The sequence below is a fragment of the Stegodyphus dumicola genome, chromosome 11 (genome assembly GCF_044657685.1).
Source record: "Stegodyphus dumicola isolate Sdum_Otavi_A_Nest chromosome 11, ASM4465768v1".
Classification (NCBI taxonomy): domain Eukaryota; kingdom Metazoa; phylum Arthropoda; class Arachnida; order Araneae; family Eresidae; genus Stegodyphus; species Stegodyphus dumicola.
The window spans coordinates 129,212,448-129,229,129 of NC_140778.1; the positions used below are offsets into that span (position 1 = coordinate 129,212,448).

The 16,682-nt window shown below is 31.6% G+C and overlaps 1 protein-coding gene across 1 annotated transcript; it reads right to left on the reverse strand.

Moving 5' to 3' along the window:
• Positions 1–494: 494 nt before the first annotated feature.
• On the reverse strand, positions 495–16,091 carry RpL27 (ribosomal protein L27). Its single transcript, XM_035377442.1, has 5 exons — positions 15,943–16,091; positions 15,647–15,728; positions 10,090–10,259; positions 5,150–5,260; positions 495–588 (listed from the first exon to the last, which is right to left on the reverse strand). Exons 2-5 carry the CDS (start codon positions 15,725–15,727, stop codon positions 540–542), a joined length of 411 nt encoding a protein of 136 aa, XP_035233333.1. The 5' UTR covers position 15,728; positions 15,943–16,091; the 3' UTR covers positions 495–539.
• Between the last annotated feature and the right edge of the window lie 591 nt (positions 16,092–16,682).

Here is a 16,682-nt window from a genome sequence, read left to right on the forward strand (position 1 = left end):
TTATTCAATTTTTCTTCTACTCAAAAGTATATATATATGAATATCATTATAAACTTCTTTTTGTCTTACTACAGCATGAGTGTAGCCATAGAAAAAAAAATGATATGTCATCATACTGCTAGATTCACCATCTGAGGTTCCATATGAGGAAGAAAAGTTGTTTATTTAGTTTCCGCTTTGGAACGGGGGGGGGATACACATTCATAAAAAAAGGGGGGGCACTAAAAGGCAACAACAAAAAAAAAAAAAAAAAAAAAAAAAAAAAAAAAACCCCGAAAAATAAGGGTTTTAAAGAAAAAGTAAGCACCTATAAGGGCCTTTATATTTTATTTTAAATTATAAGGACTTATAAGCACTTGTAAGGACTGCTACGAACCCTGTGAACTATATCTATTATAAAAACTATGATAGTAATAAACAAAATGTAACTACTAATGTTTGCTATAATGAAATTAAACTTGCTCGGTTGCAATTTATATGCGAAATAAATGCAATTTGATGTTAATAATATTTTTTTTATTTTGCAGTAGTTTACAAATTTAGAACCGTAACTTCTGGAAAAACCATCGGCTCTTGCCTGTCTTGTACCTAATAAAGAAAATAAAGATCAGAGTAAATATATATCAATGACATAATTTATACACAAATATTTTTAATAGAAAATTTTCTGTAATATTAGGTACTTCAATCTCTACTAAAAAGCAATGTGTTATTTCATTAAATTTTTATGAATGGTAATAATTTGGACAAATCAAAATTCTACAGAGAAATTCTAACGGTACATGCATGGTTACTAGTGATGCACGACTGATTTGATGAACACTCTTAGAAAAATAGCACACATTTTAAAAACATTTCTTTAAAGAGGTAACAAAGTTCAACTGCAGGAGTTGTTAGATGACAGTATTGCTTTAAATTTGAAAAATACTTTTTCGGACAATATGGTTTTATCTATGTTAATATGGTTTTGATGACATTACAATTTCTGGTTGGTGTTTGGGTTTTCGTATTAGCAAATATTAAATTTTGCTAATAAAACAATATTCCAATATTATTGCCTGACAGGTTGCCACTCAAACAGGAAAATGAAATTTCCTGACTTTTTCAGGTGTGCTTTAAGAAAATTTCCGTCTATCCACATTGGCTGTGCTAAGAAGTAAATTAATAATGGTATTACTTGAAAACACAAAAATTTGCCATATATGTATAACTTCCAAAGCATTACTATTATAACTATAATAGGAGTTGCTTTCTCCACTAAAGATTGAGATTAGAACCTGCCCAATCTGGATTTAAAAATGTCTTTTTTTGCAGATATTTTGCAGCTAAACGAAAGAAAGAAATCTATTTAATGGTATTTTTTATTGGGTTAGAGTTGACTTTAAGGTACCCCCTTGTATTATACTATCACGATGTTGTTTCATTTATCGCCAAGTTATTGTATCACTTATGGTAACCTGAGTAGTTGAATGTTATGGAAACCTATTATGACGTAATCGTTTGCATTATTCTGGGAAATTTTGAATCATGGAATGTTTTGCAAGGTTTTTTTGTGGTGTGTCTTGCTTAGGAAGTACAATGCTTGTTTCATTGTTTAGACGATACAATGGCTGAATATAGTAGGATTAATTTGAAGTTTTTGTATGATTTGGAACGAAAGGGGAAAAGTGTATTTATTGCCAATTTTTTAAAGAAGGTTTACTTAGTATCCATAGTCTGCAACTACATAGTGAATTTCTGTGGCAACGCCGATATACGGATTGTACTTCAGATAATTTTATAATGCTGTTAAGTAATTTTACGTGCCACAGAAAGAATACGAACGAATTTCTAAGGTAAGGACATATTTGCTTTGCTTAGCGGCAATTTTTGCACCAAAAATCGGCACTACGCAGTCCAAAATAACAAGTCGAAGAATTGCACAAACTTGGTATCCATGTACTGCCAAAAATCACCAAGGGGGACCCTTAAAATATTCTTTTACCTTTTATTTATTTAGCGGCATACATAAGCAAAAAATATGTGCTAAAATTTCACGATGATATGTCATCATACTGCTAGAATTAATTTGAGGACTATGCTAGAGAACATTTTTTGAAATTTGAAAGTATTGTTTACTAATAATAAATTTAGAAAGTTCTTCCCTCTAAATTAAATTAAAGCAACATTAAATAATACAAACAACATAAAAATAGAATTAGAATAATTAACAACATTTTAGCGAATATAGTTATATTAAATGGTTTGCCTGGATGACTGATCACTTTTTTTTTATTTTACTGCAATATGACAAATACTGCATTTATTAGAAAAAAAGGTTTAAAAGATTTTATAGTAAAATCGTAATATATGCTAAGGCGTTGGGCACGAAAATTGTTGGCAACACCAAAATGACCTGTTTACTGCTCATCACAATGTCGCCAAATCCCATCGTTAGAATAGAATACATGACAACTATTCTAACCAAAGAATGTCTATGTAAAGAAGGAAAGATTCCATAGATGTAACGCTATTACGTTGCTAGAAAGCGGAGGTAAAATTTGCAAGGGATTTGGCGACGGAACCTAGTGGCGAGAATTTCCTTCTCCGCAATGCGTACAGGAAATTGAGGAACACGTGTTAAGGGGAAAAAAAAAAAAGTTTTTTCTTTGACTTTTCGCAATAATTTAAACACGGATTTTCGTAGTTTTTTTTTAAAAATAATGCAAAAAAATATTTTTTCCTTTAAAGTTTAAAGAAATTTTAAACAATATTGATTTTATGAACTCTTGATAACGTCCTTCAAACTTCGACACCAGTGTCAAGCTTTGGCGGCTGATATTTCGCGCATGCGCAGTTGTTTCTCTCTGTTGGAATGGAGCCACTTCTGTTGCAAAGTTTTCCTTCTTAACAATATATACTCTTTGATTCTAACCTCCACAGTACCTTATACTAGGATTAAACTTATTTCATTTTATGTGAGAATACGTATTTTGTTTAGTTCAACAAGCACTGTACATGCGATTCTCAAGGTTACTGGAAACTTGCTTTGTTTTTCTAAAAGACAATCTGATTGGAGCTGCGAAAATTGGCCCTATGCCAGCCGGACGAATTACGATCACGCAATACACAGTTCTCCAAGAAAGTGATCGCTTCCATGGGCCGCGCAAAACTAGCTTTTTTGAGGTGATCGCCGTATGAAATTCCCCGTCTGTTCCAGATTTTGACTAAAATATTTAAATCCCCTGAATTTTTGTTTAAATTTTGAATTCCCTTTTCAGGTAGCATGGCAATCCAACCCTGGCCGAGTACAGGCTTCTCTTTCATCATTTGTACTTCTATAGCTGAAGAAGTTCACCTTCAAAACTATTCCTGTGAATTTGTAAACATTACTGCTTTTCTTCTGGTCTTAATAACTATAGTCTTTAGAACATATTTCAATATTTTTACCAACATAAAACTTAAAAACATTCATAAAAACACTCCACAGCATTAAAATAAAAGTGAATTACACAGATCAGAATAATTTAAGAACCTTATGACTAGAATTATTTTTTTATTTCACACACATTAAAAATTCACATTTAAATAAGCAACCTAGAACAAATATTATTCACTTCTGCATTCACTTTGTAGAATGTACCAGCACATTGCTGTTTTATTCATTTAAGCATAAATTTTTTTTTAACTCTGTTGTTTAGTAATTCTCTTCCTTTAAATACTAGTAAGTCCCCAAATTCTCTAATGAACTGAATAAGGGAAAGGGCAAAATTCACTACAAGTATGAAATGGGGGAAATTAAAAAGAGAATAATTGAAAATTAGAAAACACATATAATTTAATGATAAACTATTTTCAAGTATTATTACTTCTTGCCTTTTTTAATGAATTTGAATGACAATTTTTTCTGCTAAAGCATGTTTATAGAATGTAATTTATACCTTTAGCACAAAATTATCTCCAAATCCTGCCCAAATTTTGAAATTAAGCACTTTAGAGTAGTAGTAAAACTGGGAATCTATAAAGAACTATCTTTATATTCTAGAATAAATACAATGACCAATTATTTTCACATAAATTATAAATATGCTAGGCTCTTCTGTTATATGCACCCTAATATCACCAAATGTGTGTTCACATTGAAAAATCTTTTGCTGGAGTGGTTTATTTGCTTGTTGGTTCATGTCGTGCGTGTTTTGAAAGGACCTATAATGGGACGATGTTTGAGTTGTTAACGTGTCTTTTGTTCATGGGTGTGTTTATGAGGATTGCAGTCTATTTTTGGAATTTCTGTGGGACATTTAAAACAGAGTCCGCAATGCGGAGCTGCTATGAGAGAACTCGGACGAAGAAGGGCGTTTCTGATGATTCTTGTGTGGATTTGCAGTCGAATGGTTGCTGGTAAAATATGTGGCTGTCAGCAGAGTTTAAGATTTGGATTGTGGTTTTTATGTAGGATGTTAACTTTGAAGGACGTTTTTATTGTTACTTTTGAAATTTTGAATATCAGAAAGATATGTGATGTAGAAAATCGTGGCACTTTTGTTCAGAGACGTTGTGTGACTGGCGAAATTTTATTCAGGAATGTATTATGGTAAGTGCATTTTATTTTGTAGAATGTTACGTTCATTGTGTTTTCATTATGAATTTCTTTTATTGTTGTTTTTTGAATTGTTTGTAATTTAGTTTATTTCGTTGATTTCTGCGCAATGCCTAGATTGTACATTTCGTAGATTTTCTTTTAAACAGAATGCTGTGTACCCGGTATTCTTTGAAATTTCCTGTCGTTATGTTAATTTATTGAAGTGAGACGTGCGTAGTTCGTACATTCCTTTGCTGCCTAGAATGTGCAATCCGTAGATGTTTTTTGAAGTTAAAACATATTGCTGTGTACATGGATTCTTGTCAAATATTTTTGGTTAGAAACTTTACGTTTTTGCTATCTAAATTTTTTGTTTTTGTTTCGGATTTTTAGTTTAAATCGTGTTCAAAATGTGGTTTTTGCATGTGCGAAAGCAGTGTTTTCTGAGACATTTTAGGCTTAAAATTTGAAATGTAGACAAAAAATTTAGGTAGCAATATGGCGGCGTGGAGTTGTTTGGCGAGAAATTTGCGGACCTGAGGGCACAAGTTCCCTATGCTAAACAAAATACTCATTCAAAAACCTTACCTCTCTTCAAATTTTGCTTTTACATCTCGCCTGGCTTTTCGCCTTTTAGCAGGATCTTTCAGAACTTCTTTGTTAACTATACTTTTGTCAAACTGTATATCGACCATATACCTGCAAAATGTAATTTTAAACATAAGCGTGATTAGTTAAAATCATGCACACGACATCAACCAAATTCACATTAATATGCAATTATATACAATAACATATCCAAAATATACATCAACATATTTAACAAACATGATACAGGCATTTGTAGATAAGCTTTATTTCCCTTTTTCTAGTTTGCTGTAATTTATGGCTGTTTTTATCATGTCTAAAGGTGTGGAGATCTTGTTTAGAGTATTAGAATAAGGAATATATTTTTTTTTTCTTCTAATCTTCACTCCTACTTTTGTTTTCTAAACCAAGAGCTTAAAAAGGCAGGCAGGCATAGGGCTCAATTCCTGGAAAACCAGGGCACACAATTAACACACAACAGATCCTATGGATCCTTTGATGCATCAATGGTTATTTCCACACTGAGTGAAATAGCCATTGATGCATCAAAACTAAGAACATGAATCGGCTTTTTGATTGTACTTTAATTCTCTGATCAATCTGTCAAACATGCTGGCTCAAAGCTGGTGTTAATTCATAATTGCAAATATGCATTTTAGATTGAAATGTACAAACGAAAAAGAAATTTAGGACATTTGGCTGACAGGATACTAAGCCGAAAGTGACGTTTAACTGGCACGTACCCAATAATTATTTAAACTTATTATCAATTACAAAATTTCTCGATTTCTCCCCAAGTTCAATATTTTAAGTTATTTCTTCACCTATCACTAAATTTCATTTTTCAATTCTTATAGATCTCATATGTACTTTTAATTATTGTGTTGATTTAGCATTGTTTGATATGTATAGTTCTGTTTGGTATATATTGGCCAAAGTGAAAAAGCACTGAAATTTCACGCCAGGGAATATGAATTAAGCTTCGAAAGGAAAAATGAATTTTTTTAGCTAAGTACGGCGGCCACTTAATTACATTTGGGATCTTCAAAAATTATCTGTAAAGCTTCTTCATTAAACCAACTGGGTTCTTTTGAACACTTTCACATCATTAATAATTTTTCTTGTATACTTAATGATATTAATTTTTGAATCTCGCTCTTCCATATGCTTTCAAATTTCTAATACCTTTACGTTTCATTACTATTTTACTCAATACATCATGTTACATTCTTTTCTTTACAAAATCGTTTTGCTCCTCCCACAAATAAAATTTCCGTTCCCTGTCATGAAAAATCTAAATAATGCAATACAAATTATTGTTATTCTTGAATTATACCTTTTATAGAAACATGTGGTGAAGGGTTAGTTTCGAAATATGTATTATTTTTTATTAGAAACAATTAAAAAAAGTGCATCAAGACAAGCAAAGGTATAAATTATTGACCTCTATAATGGGCTGTTCATGCCACCATACTTGAGATAAAAATTTTGTACCATTTTATTGACCACGCCTCTCTCTTAAAAAACTTAGGTTAATGTTTATAGCACTAAACCGGTGCATTATGTTTAATTTAGAAGGTAAAATATTGTTTAAGGTTTTATTTCATTCATAACTGAATACATTTCTGCAAAAACATTTTTCACTCTCCATATATCGAAAACGTTGCTGATATGAAATTCCGGATCTCGGAAAATCTCCAAAGAGAAATCGGAGGAATTCGCAGGAGGCGCACCAAGCAGGAGGGAGCAAAGCAGGACATCCTGAAAAGTCACCGTAATGTGGTGCCATCTATCAAAGCTAGATTTAACTACATCAGTCATGTAACTAGATAATACTATGTAAGCTGTTTTGAAAGTCGCGATGTGTAATTTTCAATATAATATGTTATACTGTGTCATGTTTTTCTCATAAAATTTAATTTTCTCAATATCTGTTAAAAATGTATACATTTTCATTTCACTTTTTTTTTCTCTTTCATTCCTTCTCTTTCTCATTTCTGCTGTAGCTACATGGTAATAGGGAAATTTTTTGTGTCCACTTTCCTGAATGCACTTACAAAGTTCTAGCCTAAAAAGGCAATTTTATTGGAAGAGACTGGTTATGTATTAAGTAAAATGGTCACTCTATTTTTGTTAGGCTCAGCAGTGGCTGAGCGGTAAAGCCAACACTGGCAGTTCGGTGCGAATATCGAATCCCCCGAACGGACAAGCTGCATGGGTGTTTCCCCATGTGTAACATGTATACGAGCTAGTTTTCCTTAGAAAGTCCTCCACGAAGGTATCTCTCCCATTAGGCAGATAGCTCTCTGGCTTTGCTGTAATTACATAAACCAAAGTTACTTTTGGCTGCAGGCCACGAGGTAAGAATTCCCGCGCCGGAGTACTATCCCGTATTAATAAATATACTTGTAATTGTATAGGATATAAATAGCAGTTTAGATAAAAAGTAGTTCCAGTGTAGCGAGGAGTAGGACGAATCACTCTACTTCCTGACAAGGAAAGGAAATTTCATTAGTGGGAGGAGCAAAACGGCTTTATACGGGAATGAATGTAGTGTGATGTGTCGAGCAAAGTAGTAATGAAATGTGAAAGTATTAGAAATTTAAAACCATTGGGAAGAGCGAGACCCATTGTCGTCTAACTGTCTGCGACCATTATGCGAGATTTAACAATATTATTTCTGTACACTTCATTAATAATTCTTTACACTGTGTGAGATCCTTCATCTCTTTTTCTTGTCAGACTGGATACAATAAACCAAATTTTTAGTCTTGGAATTTTTCATTATGGGGTTCTATTGTAACAGTTTTTTTTTTTAAATGCTCACCATATTTTTATAAACACATACATGTAGATGCACGCAAGTGTTTGTGTGAATATAATAGTAATCTATACTGAATAACCAGGGCTGTGGAGTCTAGAAAAAAAGACAGACTCAGACTCCCTCATATACATCTATATGTAAACATATATAAAAGAAGTAATAGACACTAGAGGAAAAAAATTGATGGCACAGCAAATTATATATTAATTAGCATTTATTATGAAATGGAAAAAACAGCATTACTTATTTCTAAGAAACAATATAGCTTCGGCAAGATCTTTGTTGGAGGCCCATAGATCCGATTTGATTAACTTCAGAGCTGAGAAGAGTGTTTGCACACTAATTGGAGTAAGAGGAAGAGCTGTTACTGTAAGGGCTACTTCTTTTAACTTTTCAGGATACATTTTTATAAACTCTAAAAGAGGTGTCTTGCAAGCGCAATCATATTTCTCTATTTCTTCAAAGGCCGTGTAGAAATCTTATTTGCATTTTTTTATTTTTATATCTAAAGGCACTTGGTTCTTCATTTTCATTCGCTTTGCCTTAGCCTTTTCAATATTATCCAAAAATATTTCTCAAAATCTAATTCATTGCTGGAAGAGGATGATAGAGACTCAATTACAATGACTGCAGTTTGACTGTCATGATTCGAATTCTCCTATTGTTCCGAGAATAATTTCAATCTCAATGAAATTTCATAAATGGCTTTCTTTGCCTTCTTAATTTGTTTGTCATCCGACAAAATTCAGCGTTCTGGATCTACATATATTGAACCCAGCAAGATCTTATTGTCTAGCAAACTAGTTTCTCTTTTCTTCATTGAAGAAATGATTCCTTCTGCAATAAACCCTCCACTTCAGAAAGAACAAACATCCCATTCTTCCATTCTCACCTCCTGTCAATTCTTCAGATTGCAGCTTCTTTGTGACTATATACGGTGTAGAAAGAAGAGTTTCCAATTCTGCATGATCATTCCATAGTCTTTCTGTTAGTGAAACATTATCTGCATTTTCTAAAAAAGTTCTTAATTCTAACAACTTCTTTATCATCAAATATGTACTTCCTTATCGTGTTGCTTGATCAATAATTGCTCCTTTTCCAGCTCGCTTCCTAATATTGGCATCAATTTTGGGAGTTGCCTCTGCTATTGCTCCTTACTTAAATTTACCAGTGAGATTTGTAACTAAATGAATCAGTTCAATCACTAATGGCAAATATCACATCCATCTTCTTCCCTTATATTTACTAAGATGTCAATAAAATAGAAAATAACTATTTATTAATGTATATAGTTCCTAAATAAAAATAATAACTCAGCTTGTCATTAATTTTTTCAATTCATTTCAAATTGAAACTGTCCGAGTCGAAATCGACCTATTTTAGAGACTCCAGCTCCGACTCCTTTTACCCCAAAATCTGCCCGACTAAGATTCAGACTCCACAGCCCTGTGAGTAACAATGTCTAAAAGTGCTTAAATTCTCTTGCCTACGAATATCAATTTTTTTATCTGCTACCCTACTGAGCTCAATGGCAAGTTGACATTTAATACAAAAAACTTCAAATAACAGAATCATTACATATTTTAATTAATCCTCTGCGTGTCATGACTGCTTTTATCTGGTCATGAGTTTCTTTTTGTCATTTTGTATATAACTTGTAATTTGAAATACAGTGCTTTATTTAATGAGGAAAATATCTCAAAGAATGGATGTTTAAGGATAACAGATTAAAATAAGTAATTATACAAATTTAACAAATAAATACTTTTTAATGAAGGTTTTAATGGGCAGATCAAAAGCTTTGCCTCTCAGAGGTAACAGAAGTAATAACATCAGAATTCTTCATATCCTCAAATTAATGTTTTAAAATCTTAAAACATTTACTTGGACAGCTCTACGAGTTGACAAATGCTGACAAAGATTACATAATTTGTTATCAGTTTCTAAGAAAAATAAACGACTGTTGTTAAAAATATAAATAAAAATGTTAAAAATCCAAATATCAACAAAAACTAAAAATAAATTTTTCATGCGATATTTTTTCTTCTGTGTCTAATACAATAAGGATTTAGATTCCGGATGGTACTAGTCATAAGAATTATGAAAGTATACTCACCTAGTAGGCATGAGATGATTATAGTTTAGAACCTTAACAAAAGGCTTAATTTTGCTACGTTTAGCAATTTTCTTTTTTCCCATTCTTCTGGTCACTTTTCTAGGATAACGATCAATGCCAGCAATCAAAGCATGACCATACGGCTTATCAGCAGTACCTTCATCATTGTTCTAAAAAGAAATATAAAAATTGTCTTCAAATAACAGTAAACTTCAGACAAAAAATGCACAAATTTGATCTATTTATAAAAAACTGACAGCCTGCTTTTAAGAAAAAATATATATTTAAACCTATAGTTCTCACAGATAAACCGAACCAGCTTAGATGTTGCAAACGATATACCTGCATCTTATACAAAGTATCTCCACCTTTGTACTTAAAAGATTAGACAATACATTCACATGCTATTTAAAGACTGCAAATTTGTAATACAATAAAAATTGGACATTTAAAATATTTTTATTATAAAAATAAAGCAGCCCTTTTTTAAATTATGCATTATGTAGTTAGAAAAAAAAATTAAGTATGAAAATTATACTTTATTTTTACTAACTACTTCATACAATTTTAAAAGCCATGTCTTTATACAGATTTCATTTCTGCTTATTTCAAGTATAAAATTTATCTTCTGACTAGCTGGTTTACAATTCTAAAACAATACTTTAAGGTTTCGTTCATTTGAGTATGACAAGTATACCTTAGAGGAAAGACACCTTCTTAGAAAAACCGGCTTGTAACTGTATTAAATACAAACTCTGGAATCTTACATACACATTCTTCAGACAACTATTCACATAAAAATCCATCAGTCAAGGATTCCAGCATTTTTTTAATATGTACTCCAAATTCTGTTTGTGACATCTCCATCCATATATAATTCGTGATAATTTTTGCTTTAAAACAGGATTTCTTAGACTTTATGTCGCAACCCCTTTTTACCACCAAGATTTTTTCGCGACTCCCAGAACCGCGTAAGTATTGCGCAAATCCGACACACAGGTGAGTGAAACTGTCAATTTTTCACTTGTACTGTAATATACTATTGCAGTTTTAAGTCATTAACTTTTTTCTAATTTTAAGACATAGAACAATGTGAAAATTTTAAATAAGTAACAGAAGAAATGACAGCGTCACGTGCAAAGCAAGGAAAATGAATGTTTATATTATAAAAATAATGCGCCAAAATGTCTTCGTTTTTTTTTTCTTTGTCTGTATTGTCGTATCTTTACCTACTTTCAGATACATTGTGTAAAAATATTTGGTAATTGTAAAATTATTATAAGTTAAAGAAATATCAAAACTGTTAAAATTTTTGACAACTCCCAGTTTAAGAAACTCTGCTTTAAAATATGCACATGTGGAATTTGCAGGAATCTTATTAAAGCAATTGTCATGAAATTTTCACTTGGGAAAAAATAATAATAAATAGATAAAATAAAAAGCTTGTAGACTATCTTGTATAAATCTAACTCAAAGTTTCTTAAACTTAATTAAGAACTAGTAAGTTATCACTATTTCTGAAAATAAAAGTCCTAAGAAGGTTTTGAATTTTTTATATTAAAGTTTGAACTTAACAAAATACTCAAGTAGTATAACAATACACATTAAAACTCTACCACTTACGGGTAAAAGAAAACAGAAAATTGAATTCACAAATTCAGATTCATATTTGGAGACTACAATAAAACTACTTAACTAAGCATTACCTCAAATTCTGACTGCATAATCTAACTTCATCTAGCAAAATTGCTAATGTCAGAAAACTATGCATTGTACAAGAAAAAGTATGAATGCAAGTGTCATTGACAAAAGCTCTTACCAAAAATGTTCAAGAATGCCCATCTGTAACTGTCTTAAACTTGCTTCACCCTGGTGAAAGCTAACAAAAAGAAGTTATGGTGCAGAACAAAATCATAATAAAAACCGGTTTATTAATATAAATCGAACAAACTTAGGAGGTTTAATATTTGGGATAAATATGTTGACTGTATATTAATAGTTACGTATGTAAACTTTTCAAATGAATTGAGATATGACTTAAATTATCATTCTATTCATTGGCTGAAGTGAAGCATTAGATGTATGACAAATTTGTGATTTTGTTATTAACAATTTTAATCTGGTAATCTTACTTTCTTACATATTAGGCAATAAATTTTATTCGGACAAACTAATTTTATCAGAAGCCATATCAACGTGATTGTGGGATTTCTTGCTTGGTCACAGACTATCTGTTTTTGAATGCTGTTATTTCTAAAACAGCATATTTAGAACAAAAGGGGAAAATGTCTGTTAAAGTAATACATGGGAATGCATTTACTGTTCTGTGTTGAGTGATTAAATGCATTAGGTAAACAGCCAACATGCAGTGGCAAGGTTGTGTGCGATGCTGAATTTGCAGATGTAATTTATGCACAGATAGCTGCATACCAAAGAACAGTGCAAAAAAAAAAAGTGAAAATGTTTAATGTAGCATACATTCTTTACTTAATTAAAATCTGTATTTTATATTACTAAAGTGTGTTTTTTAATACATTGATGATGTTTGACTTATTATAAATATCAAAGGTTGGGGTAATCTTTAAAAAAAAAGGTCGACAAAATTACCAACTTGCATTCGATACGTAATTTTTACTTTTTCATCTATAAAAATCATAAATTGTGCAAAGTGCATTAACGCATAAGTACCAACTCAGTTCTAAATATTACTGAATTATGTTTAAACTTTGCGAAAGGGGAAAAAGCACAACACGAAAGCATGTTTGAATTTTCCTTAAATGCATAAATAAATTTTATTTATTACATATTTGACTACTCGTAGGTTCATCAAAAACTGCTTAGTGACAAAAATATTTAGAATTTTCAAATTTAGGACAGAACATATATTAATTTTTAGCAAGAAAAAACATTTTTTTAAGGTCAGAATTTCAGAAGAAATTCCACCAAGAGGGGTTAAATTTGTTTCTTTTTTTCTTTAATTGTGATCTGTCTGTTTACTTTGGGATCATGTACTTAAAAATCAAAAACAATTTATTTGTCAGTAATACAGAGGGCACTTCCAAATACATGTTTACAGTCGTCGAAAAACTACGACAAACACGCTGAAACAATCAGCAACACAGCCTTCAGAGTATAACAGTGAACACAGCTTCACGGCAAAACACTAAATACAGCTCTCGACTCGGGCGATCACTCTCGGAGCTCAATACACTCAAGATAAAATTCGATGATACAATTGACACTAGACTGCTATTTCGCGTAGAGGCAGGGTTTATGTGGCTTTTGGCCTGCCTTCGAGAACATTCTGGTATAAACTGGTAAGAATTAGTTGCAGAATGTTCCCCATCTGCATATGGCTTATCACCAATCTTGTCACCAAATGAGGGGTTTTGCCCCAAATCTGGCAACCTTGCCTTTTCTTTCCATTTTCTAGCAACCTGCTTTGTGGGGACGCTATCTTACCACAGCTGGGCATTTTGTAACACTGCTCCCTCCCAAGGCCTGTATAATCTTTAGTCAGAAGGCAAATTCAATACAATAAAAGGTAACCATGATACAAATATTTAAACTATTTTACAACTTATATACGGAAATTAAACACATAATAATTTTAAATTTTAAAGTTTAGAATGAATTTAGTCTGCTTTTTCAACAAGTTATACCTGGGTAAAATACTTTTTCACTGCAGTTCTCAAGTATATTTCTGTTTTGCATAACAGTCTGAAGATTTCATCCTTTCAGACTTTTCATCCACAGGAAGATCTGAAACAGTTTGTTTACCATGCTGTAGTTTATTCGCATCATGTGTACAGTTCACCTCAGTGTTTTTAGCAGTTAGTATATGCTTGTTTTCCTCCATTTTCTGAGAACCTCCTCCAAATTTTGCATTAGAGTTATGAATGGAATCCAATTCTTTACGAACAAAGTATCTTTGTTTAGAATAAGGTCTGTAACCCAGTTTGTGAAGTGCATCACATGCATTTTCAGATGATTCAATACTTGGTGACTGCGGACGAAAATATTTGTTCACCACAAGACACACTTACAGTAACTGGAAAATGTTTCCCTTGATCAGAACTATTTTTTTTTTTTTTTTTTAAATTCTGAGACAACTTTGCATCAGCTTTACACTTATATTTTTGTTTAAGAGTTCAAGAAGCATAAAGTTTCTAATTTTAAATAAAAATTAACTGAAAGGAAGGGGCTGATAGCCATGGTTATGAATACAAGTTGGCTATTTATCTAAAACATAACATGCTGGCCAAAGAAAGTATCATAAAACTATCTTGAGTTGGCTTTGAGTAGCAAAATTAAGATAGCCTAGGCTACAACTGGTTTGCCTTGGTTTTAAGGTAAAATACGGCTATGTCTTTTTAACTAGATTAACCAAGCAATTTCTTTACAATATTACTTGGCAACACTGTTTTTCTCCAGGATTCATAGCTACTCTGACTAACCTGGAGCACAAATCACAGAGAATAAGTTCTAAATGAATTTTAAATGTAATGCCACAAAATATGGCTCCCATGCATACATTTCTTTCGTTGTTGTACTTTCGTAATGCATTTTTCTTTGAACTTAATTTTTATGTATTATCATTACTGATAGTTAGAATTTGTATGTTTGTATTAGGGAAGCATGATTCCATTAAAAAGGGGGGTTACTGAACATGAAAGTAGGATGTTTGAATAACAACACACTGCCTTGAAGTCTAATGCGCCCAATAATTTCTTAAACCATGCCTGATGATCTCTCCCTCTATATAGAATATATATATAAAAACAATAAAGGGGTAAAGTGCAGAATCGCCCACTTATTTGTTTGGCCCTTTTTACAAGAGTAATTAGAATTGGATTTTTGTCAATTTTCTTTGACTTTTTAAGTGAAAATAGGTTGACGTGTAAAAGTCAAGGGAGTGCGCATTGCCATTTTTGTGCAATTCTGTGATTCTTTTTGAGTGAAAATAGGTCTATGTGTATGTGGAATTCTTGAAAACGTGCCAAACAGTGAGTGATTCTGTACTCCAATAAAGTATACATATATGGCAAAAATTAAGCTTAACATTTTTGTCTGACAATTATGTTTCCTCATGCACACAAATGGCTTTTTTAAGTATGTATAACAAACAGAATATAAATATCATTAGTCAAATAATACTACTTTTACTAAATATTAAATAAGAGTTAAACAGCAAGCAGTAAGCTGTGAAAGAAAGTTTGGACACGAAATTAGTAAACGCAGCTTAAATTTGAAACGCCATTTTACTAAGGAGGCAGTAATTTTTAATAACCTAAAAAACAATTACTACGTATTAAAAAAATCTCATTTGCACAACTTTGATCACTCCATAAGCACTTACTTACGTTTTCAAATCGAATTCTATCATTTAAAAAATAAAAAGTATGAACCTTACTAATTAAATAATTATAACACCTCTTGAGATTTCGACTAAAGATGCAGCATATGCAACAAGGAAACAATGTCAACAAAAGGGATAAAATATGTCGATCTACAGCAAAATATTATTACCTTAATTAAAAAAGAGAGGCAGACTTACTTTAACAACGACTGCTTTTCTGCCAGCGTATTTTCCATTTAGTACCAAAACCACCTTTCCGATTTTCATTATTTTCCCCATGCTAAAAACAATATCATAAACTTAATGTAATGTTATAAATTACACTATAAAAATTTTACGAAAGTTTCGAATAGAAGTGACGTACACGACATATTTTGTTCCGCAGTATATTAGAAATTATCACACACTAATACTCGAAACTAATGCATTTATTAAAAAACGCAATTCAAAATAAGTTTTAGAGAAAGATAAAATACATAATTTAAAATACTTACATGACGATGAATTTAGGTTTTATCCCAACACTAAAATTTACAAATTAACTTTCATTACCGAACACCAGGCTCATGCTTTTCACGAGTTTAGTTGTAAATCAACTCCTTCTCACTACACCAATGATTCTTTGCTCAGACTACATATGAAGATAATGAAAATAAAACATTGCCAGGAGAAACATAGCTAAACTATGCTGTTTGAATCTTTAAATATATCGAATTTTTAAATAATTCTCTTTATAAGTAAGTAGTCGTATATTTTTATAAATGTTTAATAAAATGTTAAATTCATAGGTCATTCACACATCAAAATTATACAATAATGATAGAAATAAAACGTAACGAATACTTAATGAAAAATTATTAATAGAAATTTGTACAAAAGCGTTAGTTAACACAAATGACAGTGTTTGACAGTTGATTATTAGCAAAATATCGAAATGAAAACCAAATTTATGGAAACTGGAAAAGGATGGAAAAACTAAGTCAGCTCTTGTGGAAAAATGTTTCCTTTAATATGCATATGGTCTCCTAGGACAGATATGCATAACTCGCATCTTGATTTCATAGATTTAAGTGTTGAACAAGTTTTATTTAAATGTACGCCACTCTCCTAAAAGTACGCTTTTCAATTTTTGGAGAGTCCCGGCGGGAATTTGACGTCCTGGAATTCGGCGTCGTAAGGCATCTTCAAGGGGAATAAATAAAGTGTCCAATTCATTCAAATTATGTCTTCTCTT